General features: G+C 36.1%; 1 protein-coding gene across 6 annotated transcripts; it reads right to left on the reverse strand.

Moving 5' to 3' along the window:
• LOC124542877 (CCR4-NOT transcription complex subunit 1) lies at positions 1-19,943 on the reverse strand. Of its 6 annotated transcripts, none has more exons than XM_047120771.1 (17): positions 19,573-19,943; positions 16,493-16,708; positions 15,555-15,738; positions 12,945-15,459; positions 11,086-12,502; positions 10,610-10,996; positions 10,357-10,533; positions 10,029-10,277; positions 9,645-9,950; positions 8,868-9,245; positions 8,320-8,466; positions 7,883-8,017; positions 5,060-5,488; positions 4,598-4,782; positions 4,184-4,447; positions 3,429-3,562; positions 1-2,195 (listed from the first exon to the last, which is right to left on the reverse strand). In XM_047120771.1, exons 1-16 carry the CDS (start codon positions 19,672-19,674, stop codon positions 3,490-3,492), a joined length of 7,164 nt encoding a protein of 2,387 aa, XP_046976727.1. In that variant the 5' UTR covers positions 19,675-19,943; the 3' UTR covers positions 1-2,195; positions 3,429-3,489. The 6 variants fall into 6 exon arrangements, with proteins under 6 accessions (XP_046976727.1, XP_046976725.1, XP_046976726.1 ...); XM_047120769.1 differs by having other exon boundaries at positions 10,610-11,014; XM_047120770.1 differs by having other exon boundaries at positions 10,610-10,999; positions 19,573-19,942.

Raw genomic sequence — 19,943 nt, forward strand, 5'->3', positions numbered from 1 at the left:
TTCTCATACGAATATAAATAAGGTAAAAGTCAGTCAAACTTGTTTCTGGTTATCCTATGTAGCTGGAAGTTTTTGTAAAGACTATATACATTATTAAAGACGCATTCTTTTACATAAATGGAATAACCTTTTAACAAAAATTTGTGGACAAAAACAATTTAATATTAGTTTCTTAAAATAATAGTCGAGAAAAACACAGATTTTTTAAGAGTGGCCATTTTAGAATTGAGTTTTTTTATCGAATTTTACGAATGAATGTTTTGTGATAAATATAAAATAATATCAAAGTCCTTGGATATCCAGAAATTACTTTAAGTATCGGGTTCGGATTCCCTACTCAGAACATTGTAGCGTTAACATTAACACTAATTCTCCCTATATTACTTATTTCAAAGTTACATCTAACACTTTACATAGCAATGCACGGTCACCGTCTAGCAAATGGTAACTCCAAACGTACACATTCTCATATAAATTACACTGACAATTCATATTAAATAATCACTTTTAAGTTACAAGTTTAACGAGCCAGACTCCTACGAAATCGGCTATACAAATTAATTTACAGGATCACATCCGCGCACTGCTTTCGAAATCTTAAAATTAATTATTACTTTAAAAACTAACATTAGTCGTTACTAGTACTGTTCGAAGTTTCAACACGCGTGCGTCTTTGACGCTCAGAACGCACGATTTACTATAGTCAGTCGTTTTTACTTTTGACAACTAAATAATACATACTATGATTCAACACCATAGTAAAAATCCTCTCTGAAACTTTGTACCCGGTCTCATTTATATTAATGTATGCAGCTGTTTACAATGAGACCGGATAGAGAGATCCGCGAGAGCAGATTTATAGTAAATATATTATATTGACTTACAGTAACGCGGAGAGTGTGCGCAGTTAAACCGATATATTAACAGTTATTGGTCTCGAGCAACGCGACCATGTTCTAGAAATAAGGACGCTAAAATTATACCGATCATAATAGATGATCGCGCTAAAATATATCACAAAGTGTAATTTATTTTAATTAGGGGCAGCGCCGCCGTCGACCTCACCGAACCCAATGATAACATCACTTCGCCTGTGCAAAAACGTCCATGATTATACACAATTCAACGTTAAAACTAACTGTTTACCTGAATTACTTTTAAATACATTGTTATCTAGCATCTCAACAATTTCATTTGAAACCTAATGGTACACAACAACTATTATATGTAATACTTATATTACGAATGGCGACTGATACTGGAACATCTAGCGAAATCGACAGATACAACAGATTTACATATACTTTATATTCTAGATATAAAAAGTACACGAATACATATCATTAAAAATTTAATCCGGCATTATTTTATTCAATATCAATTTTAAGCATATGCACACTCAAAATTGAACATAATACTTAATATGTAATAATTTGTATATCATCGGCTTTCATTTGAATAATACATTATAAAAATATATATTAAGTGGTACACGTAGAATTTATAAAGGTGTTCGTATTTATTAAACGTTTAAGTATAGTAACCTTTACATATATATAGATATATTGATATAAATTGAAAATTCACGAGACGATATTGCATTACTTGTCGCATTGTACTTTATGTCCAACAGATCAGTTATCAATGTACCATTCGACCGCTTCGTACGAGCACTTTATACTTTTGCTAATAAATTAAAAAATATCACTAGCACCTCCAACAGTTCCAGTCAGTTATATTTTTCAATTATATTCCGCAATATGTATTATATTAAAAGCGTCATCAAGTTGTAACGTTTCGTGAATAGCAGTCGAATTTAATATTTAATCTACTGTAATTGCAACTTTAGGTCCGCTCAATCGATTAAGAGTCCACAAAGTTTGTTCCGTAATAGTTATCGTGTGTGTAATGTTGTGTATCATGTAGCGAGCACTGTTTAGTTGAGATGTCTATTTGAGCACTTATTGAAGCAACCGATTCAATGTTATTCACAATTTTATTGATTCACACTGTCACTAATCACTTTATCACACTGTTTACCGTCCGTTTCATCCGGCGGAGCCGAGTGTGGGCAAGGATTTAGTATTGAATTTACTTTTTGAATAATTTGTTCCATTGTAAGACGTGTTTTACAGGTTGAGAAGTGGAAGGTTGCGGTTGCTGGGGCGCCTCTCTTTGCTGCCCCTCTTGGAAGCCTGTAACAAATACATCATTAGGCCGCGTCCGCGACACCGGGGGGCGGCGGGGCGGGAGCGGCGTCGGTTTGGTGTAGGGGACAGACTATATATACGATTGTACAAATCCACGACTGAGGGGCGAGTCGGCGCGGCCGTGACACAGTGACAGAGTTTAATACTAAGAGCCATGTCATACGAGCGTGTTGATACTGCAGCGATATTGTTGTGAAACAGTGACTAACGGTTGACAACGAGGTGTCCTATAACAGGTACAGCGCAGACCACGAACTACTTAGAAAAATTGTACTCTTCGATCCCATCGGAATTACGATTAACAGATGTGAGAGACGCTAGTACTGCGGGCGCATGTGTCACTCCCTACAATTCGTCACATACTGTGTCTGACCACATTTCAGATAAAGATCGCTGCTCTGACACTTTCTTGATACCATAACATAGCGTTTGGCATGGCAAGGTACGACTTAACGCAACGACTTGACTTACATGCGCAAAAAGGTTCGTACATTCAAATTGTTGCAAAGAGACGACAAATGTACTTTGCTGACTGATCTCCAGCGTACTGTACGCGAAGGGTACAAGGGTCATGCGCAATGCGTGACGATGACGAATTAATGAAAAAGCAAACAATGTAATCTTGAATTTGCTAATAATTTGGGAAACATGTATGTCGTTTTGCGCAGTTTTACTCACAGTTACCCTACAAAGCGTAACGTGACAAGCTTATTCTTACCTCGGATCCAACAAGTGACGACTACGGCAGCTTAATTGCTCAACAGGCTGGCCAATTATCAGTTGTGTCTAATATATCTTCAACTTAAAACCGTGCAAACCGATATCCATGTATTCCAAATCATAAAAACAACGGTAACACGAGCACCGGCTTCTATGTACTAAAGTAAAGATACCGTTTCATCGTCGACACGCTCGCACTTAACTACGCAAACGGTTTTGCGTATGTAAGTGCGTACTTGAAGGTATATGTTATCTACAACCGCGCTGTCACCGCTGCTAAGAGGGTGAACTTTATACAGATAAGGACAGGCCGGCTATGCTTCCACATTACTCGCCCCTATTGATATTAATCAAACTATTAACTTTACGCAACTAAGACTTTACTTCTTTTACATTGAAGATACACTTCCCCAAAAAGTGAGACAACGAACTGTCAGATCGGTGACAGTTCGTTGTTTTCACTTTACACCGATGTGGGATGCATATGATTGGACTGACCTTTCTCGGCAAAGCAATTAAATATTTGCTTTTGCCGGACAGACTCCCAAAGGGCTCGACGCTACTCGGTCAGCTCCCTTTCCCCCCCTCCCGCCTTATCAGCGATGCAGGAACGCGCCACGGACGCGAACAGCCTGAATAAAAATATGTATTTCTTTTTAAATAACGCTTCCAACGTTTACACTAACGAGTTGAGTTCGGTTACACTGACTGAATAACGCAAAACCAAGCCTTGAAACGAAGTCGTCGCCAACGACGACGGACGACTTCGGTATCTATTGGAAATTATAACAAAAAAATATATATATTAAAAAACGTCAATTATTTACGCCATGTACAGTCAGACTCGGAAAGTGTATACAATGACAAACATTACGTAAAAAAAACGTGATAAACACAATATAATTTGTTCGCAATTATGTATAAATTCGCAACAACGAAACTTTACACACAAACAACAAAACCAAGTGTACATTTGACTCGAGAGAGAGAATGGTGATTCTATAACAACAACAACAACAATTACACTTTGATCAAACGTTGTGCATCAAATGTAAACATAGTTCTAGTCAGTCAAAAAAGTCTCATTGTTACCAAGATATACAGGATTGCAACATAGCTGTAGAGCATTTGTCAATGGATACCAGTCGAGTAAATCATTTCCAGACTGAATGTACACATGTGCTTCATTATTTAATAACATTTTTTGGTTATAATATAAGGCGCAGTGCATATAATTCGAAACAAACGCTTACTTTTCAATCTCAGGCGCGCAATGTACGAACTCGTGGCTCCAGAACTTGTAGATCGGGTTCTTAATAAGTTCGATGAATGTGATCAGGAGACCCCACGGGTGAGGTCGGTTGACTATCAACCTCTCTAGCAGCATCCTCGTAATCTGCTCCTGTACAGCCTCAGAGTTCGCCTCCGCGAACAAGTACAGCAGGCAACAGCTGAAGTAATGAGTGTGGCTATTCGGATAGCGTAGCTGGTTTGCGATCGCGTTCAGGAATAGGTACCTATAAGAGTCATCACATGAAAATCGCCGAACATTATTCAATACACACACACACACACACACAAAACATCTACATGCACACGTGTAGAGAACATTGCGGTTGTTTTTTATTTTATTTTCGGTGCATTCTCGCACCACGATCGCCACTCACCTCCCTTCGTAGTCAAAGTCTACGGTGAAGTTTTGGAAAATATCCATGTGCGCTGAATGGGCTATGGTTGACATGTTCGGGGTCTGCCCCTTCGATCTAATGTGAGCGATAGCCTGAGTGCCGACGTACAGCACCACGGCATTCATCAGCTGGCTGTTGTATCTGCGGCCTGGCTCATTCACCACCTGGTAATCGGTTCCAAGAAACTTAAAACGAGAATACCAATCATGAATAATAGCAACAACGAAATAAAGCATCAAATAAAAACAATCTAAACTACATTTCCTAATTTCTAATTGAAATAAAACAGCAATTGTTTTTAACGATAGAGTTAATAAAGCGTTGTCCTTGCGACGCACAAGTGCGCGAACGCAATTTTACCTTCAGACTTAGTTAATCACTTCGTAGAAGACAAAATGGGTTAGTTACTGCGAATGCCACTATGTTACGTCAATAATTCACCTGCATGTTACTACGCAGCTCCGATAGGAACGTGACTGGCGCTCTGGCCTTGATATACGCGTCCAGATCCTTCTTAAACTGCGACGACGGTATAATCGTAGCGTAGTTTATAACTGCACGAGGGGGTAGCGTGATTTCGGCCAACAGATCCACTTTCAAATTCGGCGTGAAAGGATCGGGTAGCCGCATGTTCCTCGGGAAGGCTGACAGGATGAGATTCCTCATTTGGATGCAATTTGGCGGTATCTCATCACAGAAGCCATAGTGGTAGTCGCACAGAAACTCGGGAAAATCGTGGAGTAAAACGAGTAAGACTTTGAGGGTTCCTTTGTATAGCATCATAACGGGCGTCGCCAGTTCCGTGTTACGTAGGAACGGATCGAGGAACTTGAAAAGGTCGATAAGCAGCGTCGAATACATTCCCCAGCCCTAGTAACAGTCAACATTTAGTATCGAGCTGACAAAGTGTACAATAAATTAAATAAAGCGATGATCAAGCAATGATATCAGAAGCTAATATTGAACTGTAAACACATACGAGCATAAAATTTAAACGTTATATACCAATACTTCCATGATAGACTTGAACAAAAGAAAAATAAATCCATAAGATATGCAATGAAATATAAAGTATAATGCACATGTATTTACAGATATATTTCAGTGTCTTTTCACACACATTCTGTGCCTTGCTAGTGAGAATAGAAAGGTTACATTAGGGGCCAGTGGGTACTATAATAGAAACATGTTACCATAGAGAACTTCATTTTGTCCAGTAAATCATTAAAGAAAATATTAATGGCACATGATTGCGGTGTCCAACCAACATATCTAATCTGTCAATAAAATTACAAAAAATGATTGCTTTAAAATGCATTGCGTTAAATTATCAAAATCGAATCACGATTTACATCGATAGAGCACGTCATATCAAAAGTTACGTCAAGTGTCGAAAATATTACAAACACTTTAAAAGCACCAATGACATGAAAGCCGAATGCTCGTAAAACACTTTGATATGACTTTTAATTACAAAAGACATCAAAATGAAGTTTTACAAAAGAATCCTGATAAAAATAAGAAGACACGGCGACCGCGCTTTGCACAAACTAATTTGAATTGTACATAGTTCGGTGACCGTGCCCTGGATCACGGATACGGCACGTGTGTGGAAAGACGCCTTTATATTTCTTTCGAAGCTGAGAACAAGTGACATTTACAATGGTGTGCTCAAATGTCCTGGACATATTTTTCTATATGGCCTGATTTTTCTGTTGTATTCGATACGAGGGTTTTATAGAACTCGTCAGTTCGAAGCTGCTTCATAAAAGCGCATAGAGGCTATAAATTCAAAATCAAGAAAACAATTTCAAAAAACACCAAGATGTACCGGTATGAGCTCAGTGTATTTGCTGAAGGATTATTGTTTTATATAAGCGTATATTTACTAAACTACGAGGCCAAAGGCTAAGAAATCATAGTTCAATTAAAACTAACACGACATGATTAGATTCTGATAAGTTCTAACACCCTTCTCTGGTTTGAAAATATTCTCTGGCGTATCGATTTAATAAACAAAAAAAATACATTATATTTTAGAATATAACAAAAAAATCAGGTTTCGTAGAATTAGTAAATGAAACTAGGGGCATTTTGACACAATCTGGCATGAATACAATTTTCGTTTGACACATACATAATAGATTATACATTTCGTTGATTTTAAATTACAATTTTCAACAATTGCAATTATAAAACATTTTGTTATAAAGTACAATAATAATAATATTGTTGAGATGTCGTTAATATTACAAACAACAAAACTAGGATAAAACTATATTTTTCTACTAATATATGTTAGTATTTTCAATTGATATTTTATATAACTTTGGCAAAAAAATCTATTGATGTAAAAACAATCCCAAGACTCATTCAATATCGTCTTATCCTTTACATTAAAATTTAAAAACTCGACTGTGAAAAAAATTCTTAGAACTTTTCGTTAGGATTTCAGACATAACGAGACACACCGCTCCGGCGCTGGACTAAAGTACCGTGTCATGTCATACAAATAAAAATACATTTGCACAAGGTTTAGTAAGACATGGGCTCTATAAAGTATGCTTGAGATTTTAACGGTAATATCTATTGACTATGGAGACCACTTACCATCAGATGCATTGTACCCTTGTGCTTAGTCGTTTATGTACACAAAATTATGCTTAATAGCATTGATTTTCATTCGTATATTATATAATTACACCACCAATTTGACTCCAATGGCCAATACAACGCAATGAATGAATGAAGCTCGCTAGTACCATAGTCCGGTTATAATAAATAAATTATTTTTACAATTTAATTTATTATTGAATAAATCATTAGAGTACGACGTAGTAACAAAAGCCCTGATTTACAAATGTTAGTTATATGTGTAACTTAAAATATCCATGCTAAGACATGAATCAATTATATGATCAATTTGTTTGTATTTAAAATACTTGTTAAAGTAATTGTGTCTTAATAGAGTACTAGAAGTTAATATCAGAATGGACAATAATTAAGACTGTCAAACTATTAACATATTTGTTAATCAGAGCCTTTTAACCAGATTGTGTCAAATACTTAATACAGGGCTCGCAGACATCAATCAACTGATCAATTTGATATCACAAAAACAACAAGTTATTTTAAACAAAACTTGATTTGTTATATTGAATGTATTGATTCAAGTCTGCCCGTTTCAATTCATGATAATAAAGAACCTAGATGGATTAATCTAGATGAATTTCTACATGTATACATATTGATTTTAATATTTACCTTCTGTTGCGGTGTGACGGCTAACACCCTGTTGACGAAAGCCCTGTGCGCCACAATTTCCAGCCAGGCATAGCAGAAACCCGGTGCCACGCTCGGACGGATTATGCGGAGGGTGTGGCAGAATGCTGTTAGAACCTGTAAAAGACATGCAACCTCCTTATGCTAGCCTGGTACTTTACTCACACAAAGATAAATTTTTAACTAAGATTTTTTTAATAATTCGGTTTAACATTAAAATATGGAAATCCACCGGCTTTATATTCGTTTGGTTTCTTTTTTTTAAAATACTATAATTTTTTTTTATAACTAGTTGGTGGTGTGACTTATACCAGACCGAGTCAAATATTGGCCTGGCATTAATATTTTTCAGACATCACTACTTAATGGCTATCCTAATAAAACTGGATACTTTTCCAATCCCTTACTATATGACTTACCTGATAGTTCATAGATTCTAAGACTGGCTCGGCCATGTTCATATCAAGGAACAGTATGAGCAATAGACGGTGGTAAGGGAGCTGTTGGAAGTTGGCGCCATGCTCTTCATGGTCCTGGAGTAGACACCCAGCGATGATGCCCAGGATCTGCAATATGAATATTACAAATGAGATATATTCATGGGTGATGTTACAACAACAGCCCGTAAATTCCCACTGCTGGGATAAAGGCCTCCTCTCCCGTAGAGGAGAAGGTTTGGAACATATTCCACCACGCTGTTCCAATGCGGGTTGGTGGAATTCACATGTGACAGAATTTCAATGAAATTTGTCACATGCAGGTTTCCTCACGATGTTTTCCTTCACCGCTGAGCACGAGATGAATTATAAAGACAAATTAAGCACATGAAACAGCGGAGCTTGCCTGGGTTTGAACCCGCAATCATCGGTTAAGATGCACGCGTTCTAACCACTGGGCCATCTCGACTCTCAGATGTTACACTAAAATCAATTTATTAAATCCAATGATTAGTTTATTTTTAGCTTACCTTATTAAGCAAATTAAGCTTTGGTGTAGGGTTGCCACCATCCGCAGTATTCTTGATCAAAAGTGACACGAGCTTGATGAAGGAGTCGCATATAGCGTAGTACTTCTCCCTCTTCGGAGGCACCGGTGGTGGGTTCATCCTATCCTCGGTTAGCAGCTGGTACACATTCTCGATGCACATCTGTGTTGCGATACGGAAGAAGCGGGTGATCATGTCGTCTGACTTGAGTATACCGTTCATGTTCATTCGGTGAACGTAAATGTTGAAGTTCTGTCCGATCTCGATTTCTGTGAGCGGACTCAGGAGTACGTTCCTCCATTCACGAAGGAGATTTTCAGTCTTCTCTTGGAGACCGGGTGGATCTTCGTAATCTCGGGCCTAAGTAAATAAATATTGTTTTAAGTCATACCTATTTTAGTTTTTTACTACAATTATTTTGTATCAATAATACCAATATAATAGAAAGAAAAGTTTAATTAGGTATATATGTATAACTTAAAAAATTACACACTTCATCATGTCCTAAGTAGGTCTACTTCCAAGTTAGATTTCATAAGCCAACTCAGTCATTTTCAATGATATCCTATGAAACAATTCTTTCTCTGTATGTCTAACAAATTGAATTAATAACCTGTAACCTGTTTTTAGTCCGGCTCAATGGGACGGCTACCCAACATGGCCAAATCAAAAGTTATATAACATAACTGAAATTATTTATACATCATTTTGAAAGCATAATTTTGTTGGTAAAAGTAATTATTCTGCAGAGTTACTTACTCGTACTTGCAGGATTCCATTATGAATATGGGCAGTTGGTCCCAATGGAGAACGTTCACCAAGATATGTGCTTGGATCCTGGTTAATTCTGATCGTTTCGATGAGGGTCGCTAGGCCCTCTGGTGGCGGCTGTCTGGAGTGGGACATCATCCTCACGAGAGTCTCCGTAGTGTGGTACAAGTCTGATTCAGTAGCGTACAAATTGTTCCTATCGTCAACGAGGTAGAGTTGTACCAGCTGCATGGCAAAGGCAACAGCCAAATAGTTGTTCCCGTTATCCATAAGATGTGCCAGAGCAAGATCGTACTGAAATAAGGATACGTGTGATTAAACCCGTTAAAATATATTCATTGTTATTAGTTCACGATTAAAACTGAAACATACCTGTGGCAAATTGATAAGATGATTCCTGACAAGGCAATCTATCGCTTCCAGATTATAACGCAACTCATCCCGACATTCGGTGACGCAGTACGTTATTTGTTTGGTGGTCCAGGCATGACCATAAACTCTAGCATCTTCCAACAGTTTCAGGACTCGAAGGTGAATGTCACGGTAGCGAGTCATCATCTCCGCATGTTCAGGGTTTGTCCCAGGTTGGACAATGTGGCCATCAAGGAGACCTTCAACAGCCTGTTCAAAAATTATAAATGAAATTAGTTTTATTTTATGTATATAGCAAAATTTAGAAAAATTGATGTATTCGTCATACTCGTTGCAACAGTGTGTAGCCAGATACGATGTCCCGGTTACGTCTCGCTATGATAAGACACTCCAGCAAAGTATGAGTGTTGGTCGCCTGGACCGCGAATAATGGAACCGTCAACGCATTGGACAGGAACAGTTCCGCTGTTGTTATAAGAGTGCCCATTTCATCAGTACCGTACACCTATTAAAATAAAAAAAGTTAGCTACTTATACACAAATTTATAAAAATAAGAAACATATTATTTATGTAAACTTACTTGTGTCGGATTCATTACTTGGCTAAATGTCATCTGCGGTATTTGCTCCTGCGCTGAGGGCTTAGGAATAAACATTCCCGCATCACGAACGGGCATAAACCCAGGGATGTTACACGCAAACTCTTCATAAACTGAAATCTGCAGGTCTGTGGGACCGCCGACACGCAGTCGCACCCTCTCGGGTATGCGTTCAGTTTGGTAAGTCAATACCATCGGGTCGTAGTATCTGCGCCCTTCCTGTCGGGCGATTTTTCTCATTTCGTAGTCGTTCATTAGCCTCTTATCGAGTTCAGGTAATGCCTTTTCGACGGCCGTCTTTTGTATGAAAGCGCAAGCGAGCTCCATATTTTCTGTAGCAAGAACTGCTGCTGCACTTTCTATGATATCCTTCTGTAACACATTCAACTGAATTAAAGAAAAAGTTAGGTGTTGAAACATTGCAAGAAAGTGGATTACAATTATGAAATAAGAAATACCTGTTGAGGAGTGGTTGGTATCAGGGCAGTGATAAAAGCAGCTTTCAAGTTAGTGCTTATCGTGCTGATGATCTGTTCGCGGCAAGTGATCATAGCCATCCCGGCGGTAAGATTCCGCATCATGTGATGAGCGCACGTGCGCATGCGCACCTCGTCAGGGTCAAACGCAAAGTCCTTCCTTATAATCTGCTCGCAAGTCGTCAAGGCATACTTGATAGACCGATCGACAACTGGATGAATCCATTCCTGAATCGACCTCTCGATAGCAGGTTTCACAAACTGCTTCAAATGAGGATAGTTTTGGAAGAGAATTATATGCGGATTGAAACATATTTTCTGACCGAAAGCTGAAGTTGATGAGACATTCACATCAAGATAGTTGAATCTTGGCTCCGGCAATCCCAGAACACCCATCATGCTCGGATCATTGGGAATCATACCACTCGTAGGTGTGGGCACAGTACCGGACATGTCTTCGATAGGAATCATCGGCGGTTGAGGAGGCATCATTTGTATTTGTGGAGCCTGAACTACGGCCTGGTTAACCGGTATTACATTAGCTGGCTCTTTATTGGGTTTGGGTTGTGAGAGTTGGAATTCGATAGTCCTTAATTTTTCTGGATCCTTTAAATATAGAGATGGTTTTAAATCAGTTATATCCAAACTTAAGTTTTTGCAAAGCACTTCTATTTCAAACTTTAAATTCAATTTCAAATCAGGTTCTTGATGTAGCTCGGCCAAAACGTTCATTAGAGCCATAGACCATGGATTCGGCGGTCTGAATACGACGCTCTTGGCGCAGGATTCCAAGACCTTCGCAACAAACGGCACGACGTAAAGAAGCTCCTGCTGGCCCTTGTGATAAGCTTCAAGTAGCAGTGCTTTAAGATCAAGATCTACATAAAGGATAGGCTGGTTGCGAGCTAAAGTGAGCATACCTAACCAATGACCGAGATTTTTCAACAAAGATCGGTCAGAGAAGTTCGCTATGCCTTTATCAGATCGCAGTAATACTCTAATATTTCGGTAAGTTTCTTTCGTAACCATCTTATTTATTTCCCTTATTTTGAGAACGTCGAGAAAATTTGAATACAGAGCGTGAAAATTTAGCTCAATCGAAGCTCTCTTCATTACTAGATACTGAGAAAGCCATTGATAATATTCGTCTGTTATTATTTCCTTCAATTCTTCGCATTTAGTTTGCAGGTTTAGCTGGCTGAGATTGTTGAATATAAATGCAGTCTTATCTTGAATTGCTTCTGGTGGAGCGTTAATCTTTTCATCTCTGTCCGTAGCAGTTAGCAGTGTGTCAATATTTGTAGCGTTCGCTATAGACGGTCGACTGCCAATACCACCGGCAGCGCAATTTGTAACCTTCGATATAACCGAGATGGGATTATGTACACAAACGACTGCCCTGTAAACAAATATTTATATTATTTTCTTGATCTAAATGTGTAATTAATGTTATGTTTATAAATAGAATAATTGAAACGCATATGTGTTATATAGTTGTTTCTATATTTCATGACGATACTATAATCCGATAGCTGGCAATGCGGCCAAGTTACTTTATTTATTTATAATTATAACAGTAAAATCTTTATTTACTAAAACCAACCATGTACAAGCCCAATAATCATCAGAATTCAAATTACTTTCGAATCAAAAATAAGAATCATATAAACAATAGCTTGTAATAACATTTTATTCCTCTTATTTCTGGACTGCAAAATGATTTGCTACTGAATTTATAGTTATTGATAACAAGTATGAAATATTAATAATACTATAAATAACCTTGGACCGGTAATCATATAAGACATCAAATAAAATATATTTAGTCGAGGATTACTTGCCTGTATGGTGCTGAAACGGTTACAACGGCGCTCTGATTCAGCATGGCGGCAAGACTTGCTGGCAACACTGCTCCTTGCGGCTTAGTAGGTGGCTCTTGGCTCTGAAGGCCATATTCGATGTATTCGACTAAGTGCGGAGGGAATTCACTAAAATGAGGTATAGCTCTAACGTGTTCACAATATTTATGATAGTCCTTTAAACGAGATTTGAATCTATCTAGAGCAGCTATACCGAAGTAGTACATTTTAGAACCTTCCGGCTTACGTAAAGCATCTAAGACAAATCTTAAAGCTAGCCCTAACGATACGTAGCTAGGAACTAGACCCTTTTCTATTATACCACCAAATAATTGCGCTGTAATATGTAGTTCTTTGTCTGGGTATTGCGGGAAAAACTTGTATTCTTCGAAAAGGTTTCGGAGCATGCAAGAAAACACCTCTCGTTCTCTTTTATTTGATGAGTCTTGGAACTTCTTTAACATTTCTAATACCTCGTCTATCGACAGAGTCGGATGTGGAGGATGATTGTATATCCTTTGGAAGTAGCTGTTAGCTTCATCTTCGATTTCCTTGGACACATTATGCATAATTTCTGGGAAGTGAATAGGATCCGGTAAACGAGGTTTGTCCATTGCGGGTACAGGAGGCATTCTGGCAAGAGCAGACATATTAGCGACATTAGGGTTATGCTGCATTTGCATCATCGCAAAAGGACTGTTTGGCCCTGCACCCATGAGTCTCGATGGCGATGCTGGAGCTGTAACCAATGGCCCTAGTGTGCCAGGCATGGCAAAAGCAGTATTTGCTGGTGCACCTAAAGTCATATTGGCGACGTTTGGTGTTAAATTAGCAATAGCATCTACGTGTGGCGTGAACAGCTGTCCACCCAAACCAGCAGGGTTAAAAGGTGTCTCTAATACTCTTGTATGCGGACGGGCAATGCCCGGTATACCTGGTCTTGCTTTGCTCAATATCAATGTCTGACAATTAGCTATAACATTATAAATCGCTTCCTGTAGCTCTTGCTGTACATTAGGAATACATAATTGCAAGCATGCCAACATTGTGCCAATAGTTTCTGGGGGCAACTGAGCGGCTTTAGGCAGTTGCTCGTCTGGCACTTTGCCGAGTACTTGCGGGCATCGTCGCTGAAGAAACTTAACCATCGCTGAAACGAAAGTCTCACCATGATCACGTATTTTATCCGTCAGCCATTTGTCCAATTTCAAATACTCTCTTCGGGATGCTAAGCACGCTAAATCTATGACAAACGGAAAAGACTGGACATTCAACAGCAAGGACAATGCCTTCAGATCTTGTGCGACATCCAATATTCTCGATAGTTTTGATTGATCGCTTTCGCCGCGAATGTACCAATCGGCCATAGCGTGCATAATTATTGGCTTTATATTAGGATTTTGTGAATGCCACGCGTGTTGTAAAATTATACCTGAATTAGGATGGTTGCCAAGAAAAATTGGAATGAGCATTGTTAATAATTCCTGTCTGAATACTGTTACTGGTGGGTTTATTTGTAATAGAGCAAGAATTAAAATATCAGGACAGTGTTGAAGAGGAAACTTAAATAATTCGTGAACTTGCATGTAGTAGCCACGTTCTGATGCGTACAGTAAAAGTTCCACCAAGTAAAGACAGCGCCATGTCGATATTTCCTTATTATCAGTTTCAGGTGGGGATTTTAACAGATCAATCGAAACTGGATGGAAGGGATGATCTGCAAAACTAAATATGTCTGGGTGTTTGAGGATATTAGTGATCAAGCTCATTTGACCTTCTAAATTTGTCCATCTTCGACATAGATATTCTACGGGAAATATGTTGGCTGGATAACCGGCGCTCTGAAGACCTAATCGCAAAATCGTGAAGAGTAAACTTAAACCTTGTCTGTCAGGAACAATAAATTCTTGATGGTCTAGTTGTAAAATGACCTCTTTCCAGTTTAAATTAGAAGCTAACTCTTTTAATGTTTGTACAAAAATTTCAACATTCCATGTCTCTGGGTGTCCATGCGCAATGGCTTCTTTCTTCGCTTCGTGGTTCATCCAATAATTTCCAGGCGTTTGGATTTGCGGGCCTTCTGGTAGTGTGGCATGGTATCTCACCATCATTGAAATTATTCTAGCTATGTCGATAGCCGTTGGCTCCCGCGCTCCGAAATTAATCATGTTGTTTTTGCAGTCTTCTACTGAAGCTGTAAATGTATAGCCAATATCTCGAATTATTTCCGCTAGTGAGTTGTCCATCATAGCTGCTGCCATGTCGTCAGATGTGGTCATTTCCTCGAGGGGTGTTTGTGTATCGTCAGGGTAAAGTAGCGGCGCTAACACTATAGGCACTACTTCACGTGGAAAGTCAATGCGTAAACGTTTCAAAAATAGGTCCTTAGTAACTGCGGCTAGCCGAAAATTGTCGTAAGCGAGGCTAGTTAAGAGAGTTTGCAAAACTTCAGGGCTGCATTCCTGAAGACCTGCACGCTCAACTTGATGTCCGCGTTCTGGTAAAAAAAAAGGACAATTAATTTATTTTTATTACTGCACATATATCTTTAGATAATTTATAGAAGCAAAATCCCCTACATGTTTTTTATACCTGCGTCAAGATAGCACTGAACAAAGTCTAAAAACCGTTTCTTCAAGTGGTTTTTAGCAAGAGAAACAATCTCAGGCTTTGATGAATTTCTTCTCAACACCAATGAGAAAGCAACATCTTGGGCCGTAGTCAATTTCAGCAATCTTGCGAGTCGAGTAAGGAGTGTGTTGGCAGGTTTTAATACCTGTAACATAAATAAGAATTTCATTTTCTATTAAAGTTACAAATTATTTTATAATTATGGTTCTTTACTAATGAAGATAAACATAAGGATTTTTAATTCAATGATAATTTGTTGCACATAACATCCAAATAATGTCTTCAGAATTGATATTAGCTATATATATTTTAAACAATTGAGGAGGTATATCGACATGACTGACTGATAGAATTATCATCTGAGAATCTTTTAATATTAGATTAAAATTGCCAAAACTTCAATACTCAAAGCATTACTATAAAAGGAAAAAAGAGAAATGCTTAATGTTAACAACATAAAATATAACCTATTTGTAGTTACTTGCGATTTTAAAACAATCTTATTACCTTTTCACATAATAGGTGAAAAGATATTTATCAGATGCAAATACATCTGTTTACGTTTTCTGCTATTATGTTTTTAAGTCATTCTAAAATTAGTTCTTTTTTACATTTTATTTTTCATGCAAAATTATTTTAATTCTACTTGATAACTGACTTTAGGTTAATTGTTGTTAAAATAAGTATCGAATCTATAAAAATGAATAGGGGCATTATAAATTTAGTTATTAAAAATTAATTTTTAAATTTATATCAATCCATCTTAAACACAGACAATTCTATTGTAAAGCATAATAGATTTTAAACAAATATTAAGTGTATTTTAAATAAGTATTGATATAATTTTTTTTTAATTACTATAAGTATAAAATTTATTAGGTAACCCATTGATTTCTCACCTTTTGTAGTGATCGTGTTGGATGATCTAGTGTCCGACAGACCACAGTAGACTTTGCAGGATGATTCAGAAGCGACGCCAGATGCTGCGCTAGTAGAGTCGCGTGAACACTGAACGCAGTCCCTGGACGGTCGTTGTCCCACGATGTCTTCGCCGCCTCAGTAAGCAGACACCTCAGCAGTTGATTCTCTGCTTCCAAGCCATAGAGACTGACAATCTGAACCCAATATTTGAATGTTTATAGAACCAACCAAAAATAAATCATAATAAAACTAAACATGATATAAGCGTGACTGACAGATAAAAAAGTAATAATAACATTTGTGCAGTCAAATAAATAATAAATATGTACATTATATGTGATGTGAGCAAATCTATAAAATAACTCCATTAAAAGCTAAACCAAATTTCATTTGAAATAATACCTAAAGTATTGAGAATAAAATAGAAGCAAAAATTTGAGTAATAATTAACATGGCCAAGCTACCTTCGCTTGCTTTCATTCTATTCCTAGCTAATTGTGAGTGAGACTCTTATAATTAAGGGGACTTCATTTGCAATGTATATCAAATAAACATTAATGTATTTACTTTACGTCTGCTATATTTAGACACAGTAATCATTATAATGTGACGTACAAGTGCTCAGCAACAATATTCTAGATGTCAACAAGCAAAACATTAATTTGCATAGGTTTTAAAAAAAACCTAAGGCAATATTATTGTATTATAATTACTTTTGTTTACCTCCAAGCCTTTAAAATATATACTCCCACTAGAGTAATAAATAATACTTTTGGATTAATTTAAAGATATAGATTGCAGCATTTCTTTACATGTAATAATAAATCGCTGGGCAAAATGTCTATATAACTGTACATAATTAAATGAGTTGAGAAATTTTATTGTTCTCAAGTAACAATGAAAATACTTATGTATTAAAATCTTTGAAGAATATTTATTCTTAAATAAATATTACGATTACTAATGAAACAATAACATTATGAACTTATAGTTGATATGATGCAAGCATTGTTCAATTATTCTTATCACTTTTGAAATGAGATAAACTATGTAGTAGGTATATAAAAAGGTATTTTATTTCTAATAGGTTTTTATATTTTATTTTTATAGAGGAAATTTAGTGGTAGAAAATATTCAATTTGATGTTTTTTATATAGACTTCAATTCATACACCAACCCATTTTGCTAAAATTGCCTTGTTTTTCTTACACCAAATTAATTAAATAATAACAAAAATTTATTTCTTCGCAATGCTTAATGTCTGATGTATTGTATAATATTTCGCAAAGCTTTTGATTTTTTTAAACTAAAGATTTATCCATTTCTTTAAATTACAGTTATATTTTTTATAATTCCCAATTATCTGTCTGCTTTACATTTGGCAATCACTATTTCATAATATTGTAGCATGAAATATATGCTAGACATAATGTTAGTAACAAATCAATAAAATTACTAAAAACAAAAAATGATATTTGTTTTTAAGCTATTTGTTTGAATTAATTTGGAATTTAAAATTTTTTGAAGTAATTGATAACTATTATGACTAAATATGCAATGCATACATTTAATTGAGACATAGCAACCAATTAGAAAACTCGTATAACATACACATAAACAAAGGTTCATAAAAATAAATCAAACATTCAAAATAGTTTTATAATGACATGTGAATGGGATAAAAGCGGTAAAAACATAAAACAATTGATCGCACTACAGACAATCACATGCTAACTTGCTCATTTACATGTAAAGACTGAATGCATAAAATGGTTCAACTAATTTGCACACAAAAATTAAACATTAAACTCACTCTTTAGGCTTCTTTTCGAACATGACAGACATACAAGCAGAAAGAATTCAAAAACATTTTCATATAGAATAAGGTTATTATATATTATACAATTCATAATTTTAACCTATAAATAACATCATAGCAGTATTTGGAGTTAATCGTAAATAAAATTTAACCTGAGATGTATTAATAGCTCAAAGTATTTGTTGCCATTAATAAAAACACACCAATACTCATAAAAAATAATAATTGCATCCAATATTATAAAAATGATTCAACATTGACTTTCATATATATATTGTTTTTTTAATCATAATTTTAAAAATTTCATACTTTATGATTTGTGTTTCTATATATTTTTATGTTGTAGTTAAGGGTAAAATGCAGATATACAAAAATATGTAGATGAAAGGATGTATTTTAGCAGACAGACTTTATTTATAACTTCAAAGTGTGCATATAAATATTAAAATCAATATTGCTTCTTAAAAATATCTCTCCACATTTCTCAATGACCTTTCAACTGTATTTCAATAAACTAGTTAAAATGTTTAAATTTTTTCTTATAATATTTAGGTTAAGTATAAAGTTGATAATTTTCATTGAAATAATATTAAGTATTTACTAAATTTGTCCAGTTTTACTTTGGCTATGTAAACCTGTTTGTCTCTTTATTGTTATAATTAAAATTATCATTACAAACAATATGGTAGATAATTATATTGAATTGTACATAATTAATATTTTTTATTATTTTGCTTTTTTAGCTTCTATAATGAAAAAACATTAAAATCATAAACCATGAAATTAGTTTAAAACATAAAAATATCATTTATGCAATAAGAAACTAGTAACAAGAATTCCAACTATGATGAGTTGCCAAATATATCTTTAGAAAAACAGTTCTATTTGTATGAAATTTACAAAATACGCAAAAACCATGTAAATAACTGATTAGGTTTATTGGAATGAATGAATAATTTAATATGTTCGACGCGTAAAAAGTAAAAATCGCGCAAATTGATATTGAACCACTTTATACCGTTCTCCAATAACGGCACTTCACATATTTATTATTTCTCTCTTCATTATACTTAATATTTAGATCATAGAGCACTGTGCGATAATGTTAAGGCAAAATATAAGCAATCCCTACTGTTATATAAAATTCAAGCCCTATTTCCAATTCAGCTCGTGGCTACTCGCAGTCCACAATATGGCGACAATTGAAAACAAAGACAAACTGTAAGTGGATTAGCTCACCTGGGACAACTCTTGACTAGTTTGCTTGAAATTCTTCTTACTTAAATTTGCAACGAGATAATTGATTTGTGATAAGCTAAACGTTAAAGGGTCCAGGTTCATAGTTCCATTAATGCGAAACCGAAAGCTTCAAACACGTTTGAAGCTTTCTCGATTTTTGACGAATTACTACAGTAAACGTATGTTCTTTTACAGTTTTTTTGCGAAATAACAATAAGCCTAAGGTCAACATCACCAATACTATATTTCACTTCAAATTTAACATAATTTTAGCACTCCACTGCAATAATTCATTACTCGAAAAAAACCTGCACACGATGACGAAAGCACTCGCCTCGTTCGGCCTCGCTCGTACATATAACTCCCTCGAT

This window comes from Vanessa cardui, chromosome Z, assembly GCF_905220365.1.
Source record: "Vanessa cardui chromosome Z, ilVanCard2.1, whole genome shotgun sequence".
NCBI lineage: Eukaryota > Metazoa > Arthropoda > Insecta > Lepidoptera > Nymphalidae > Vanessa > Vanessa cardui.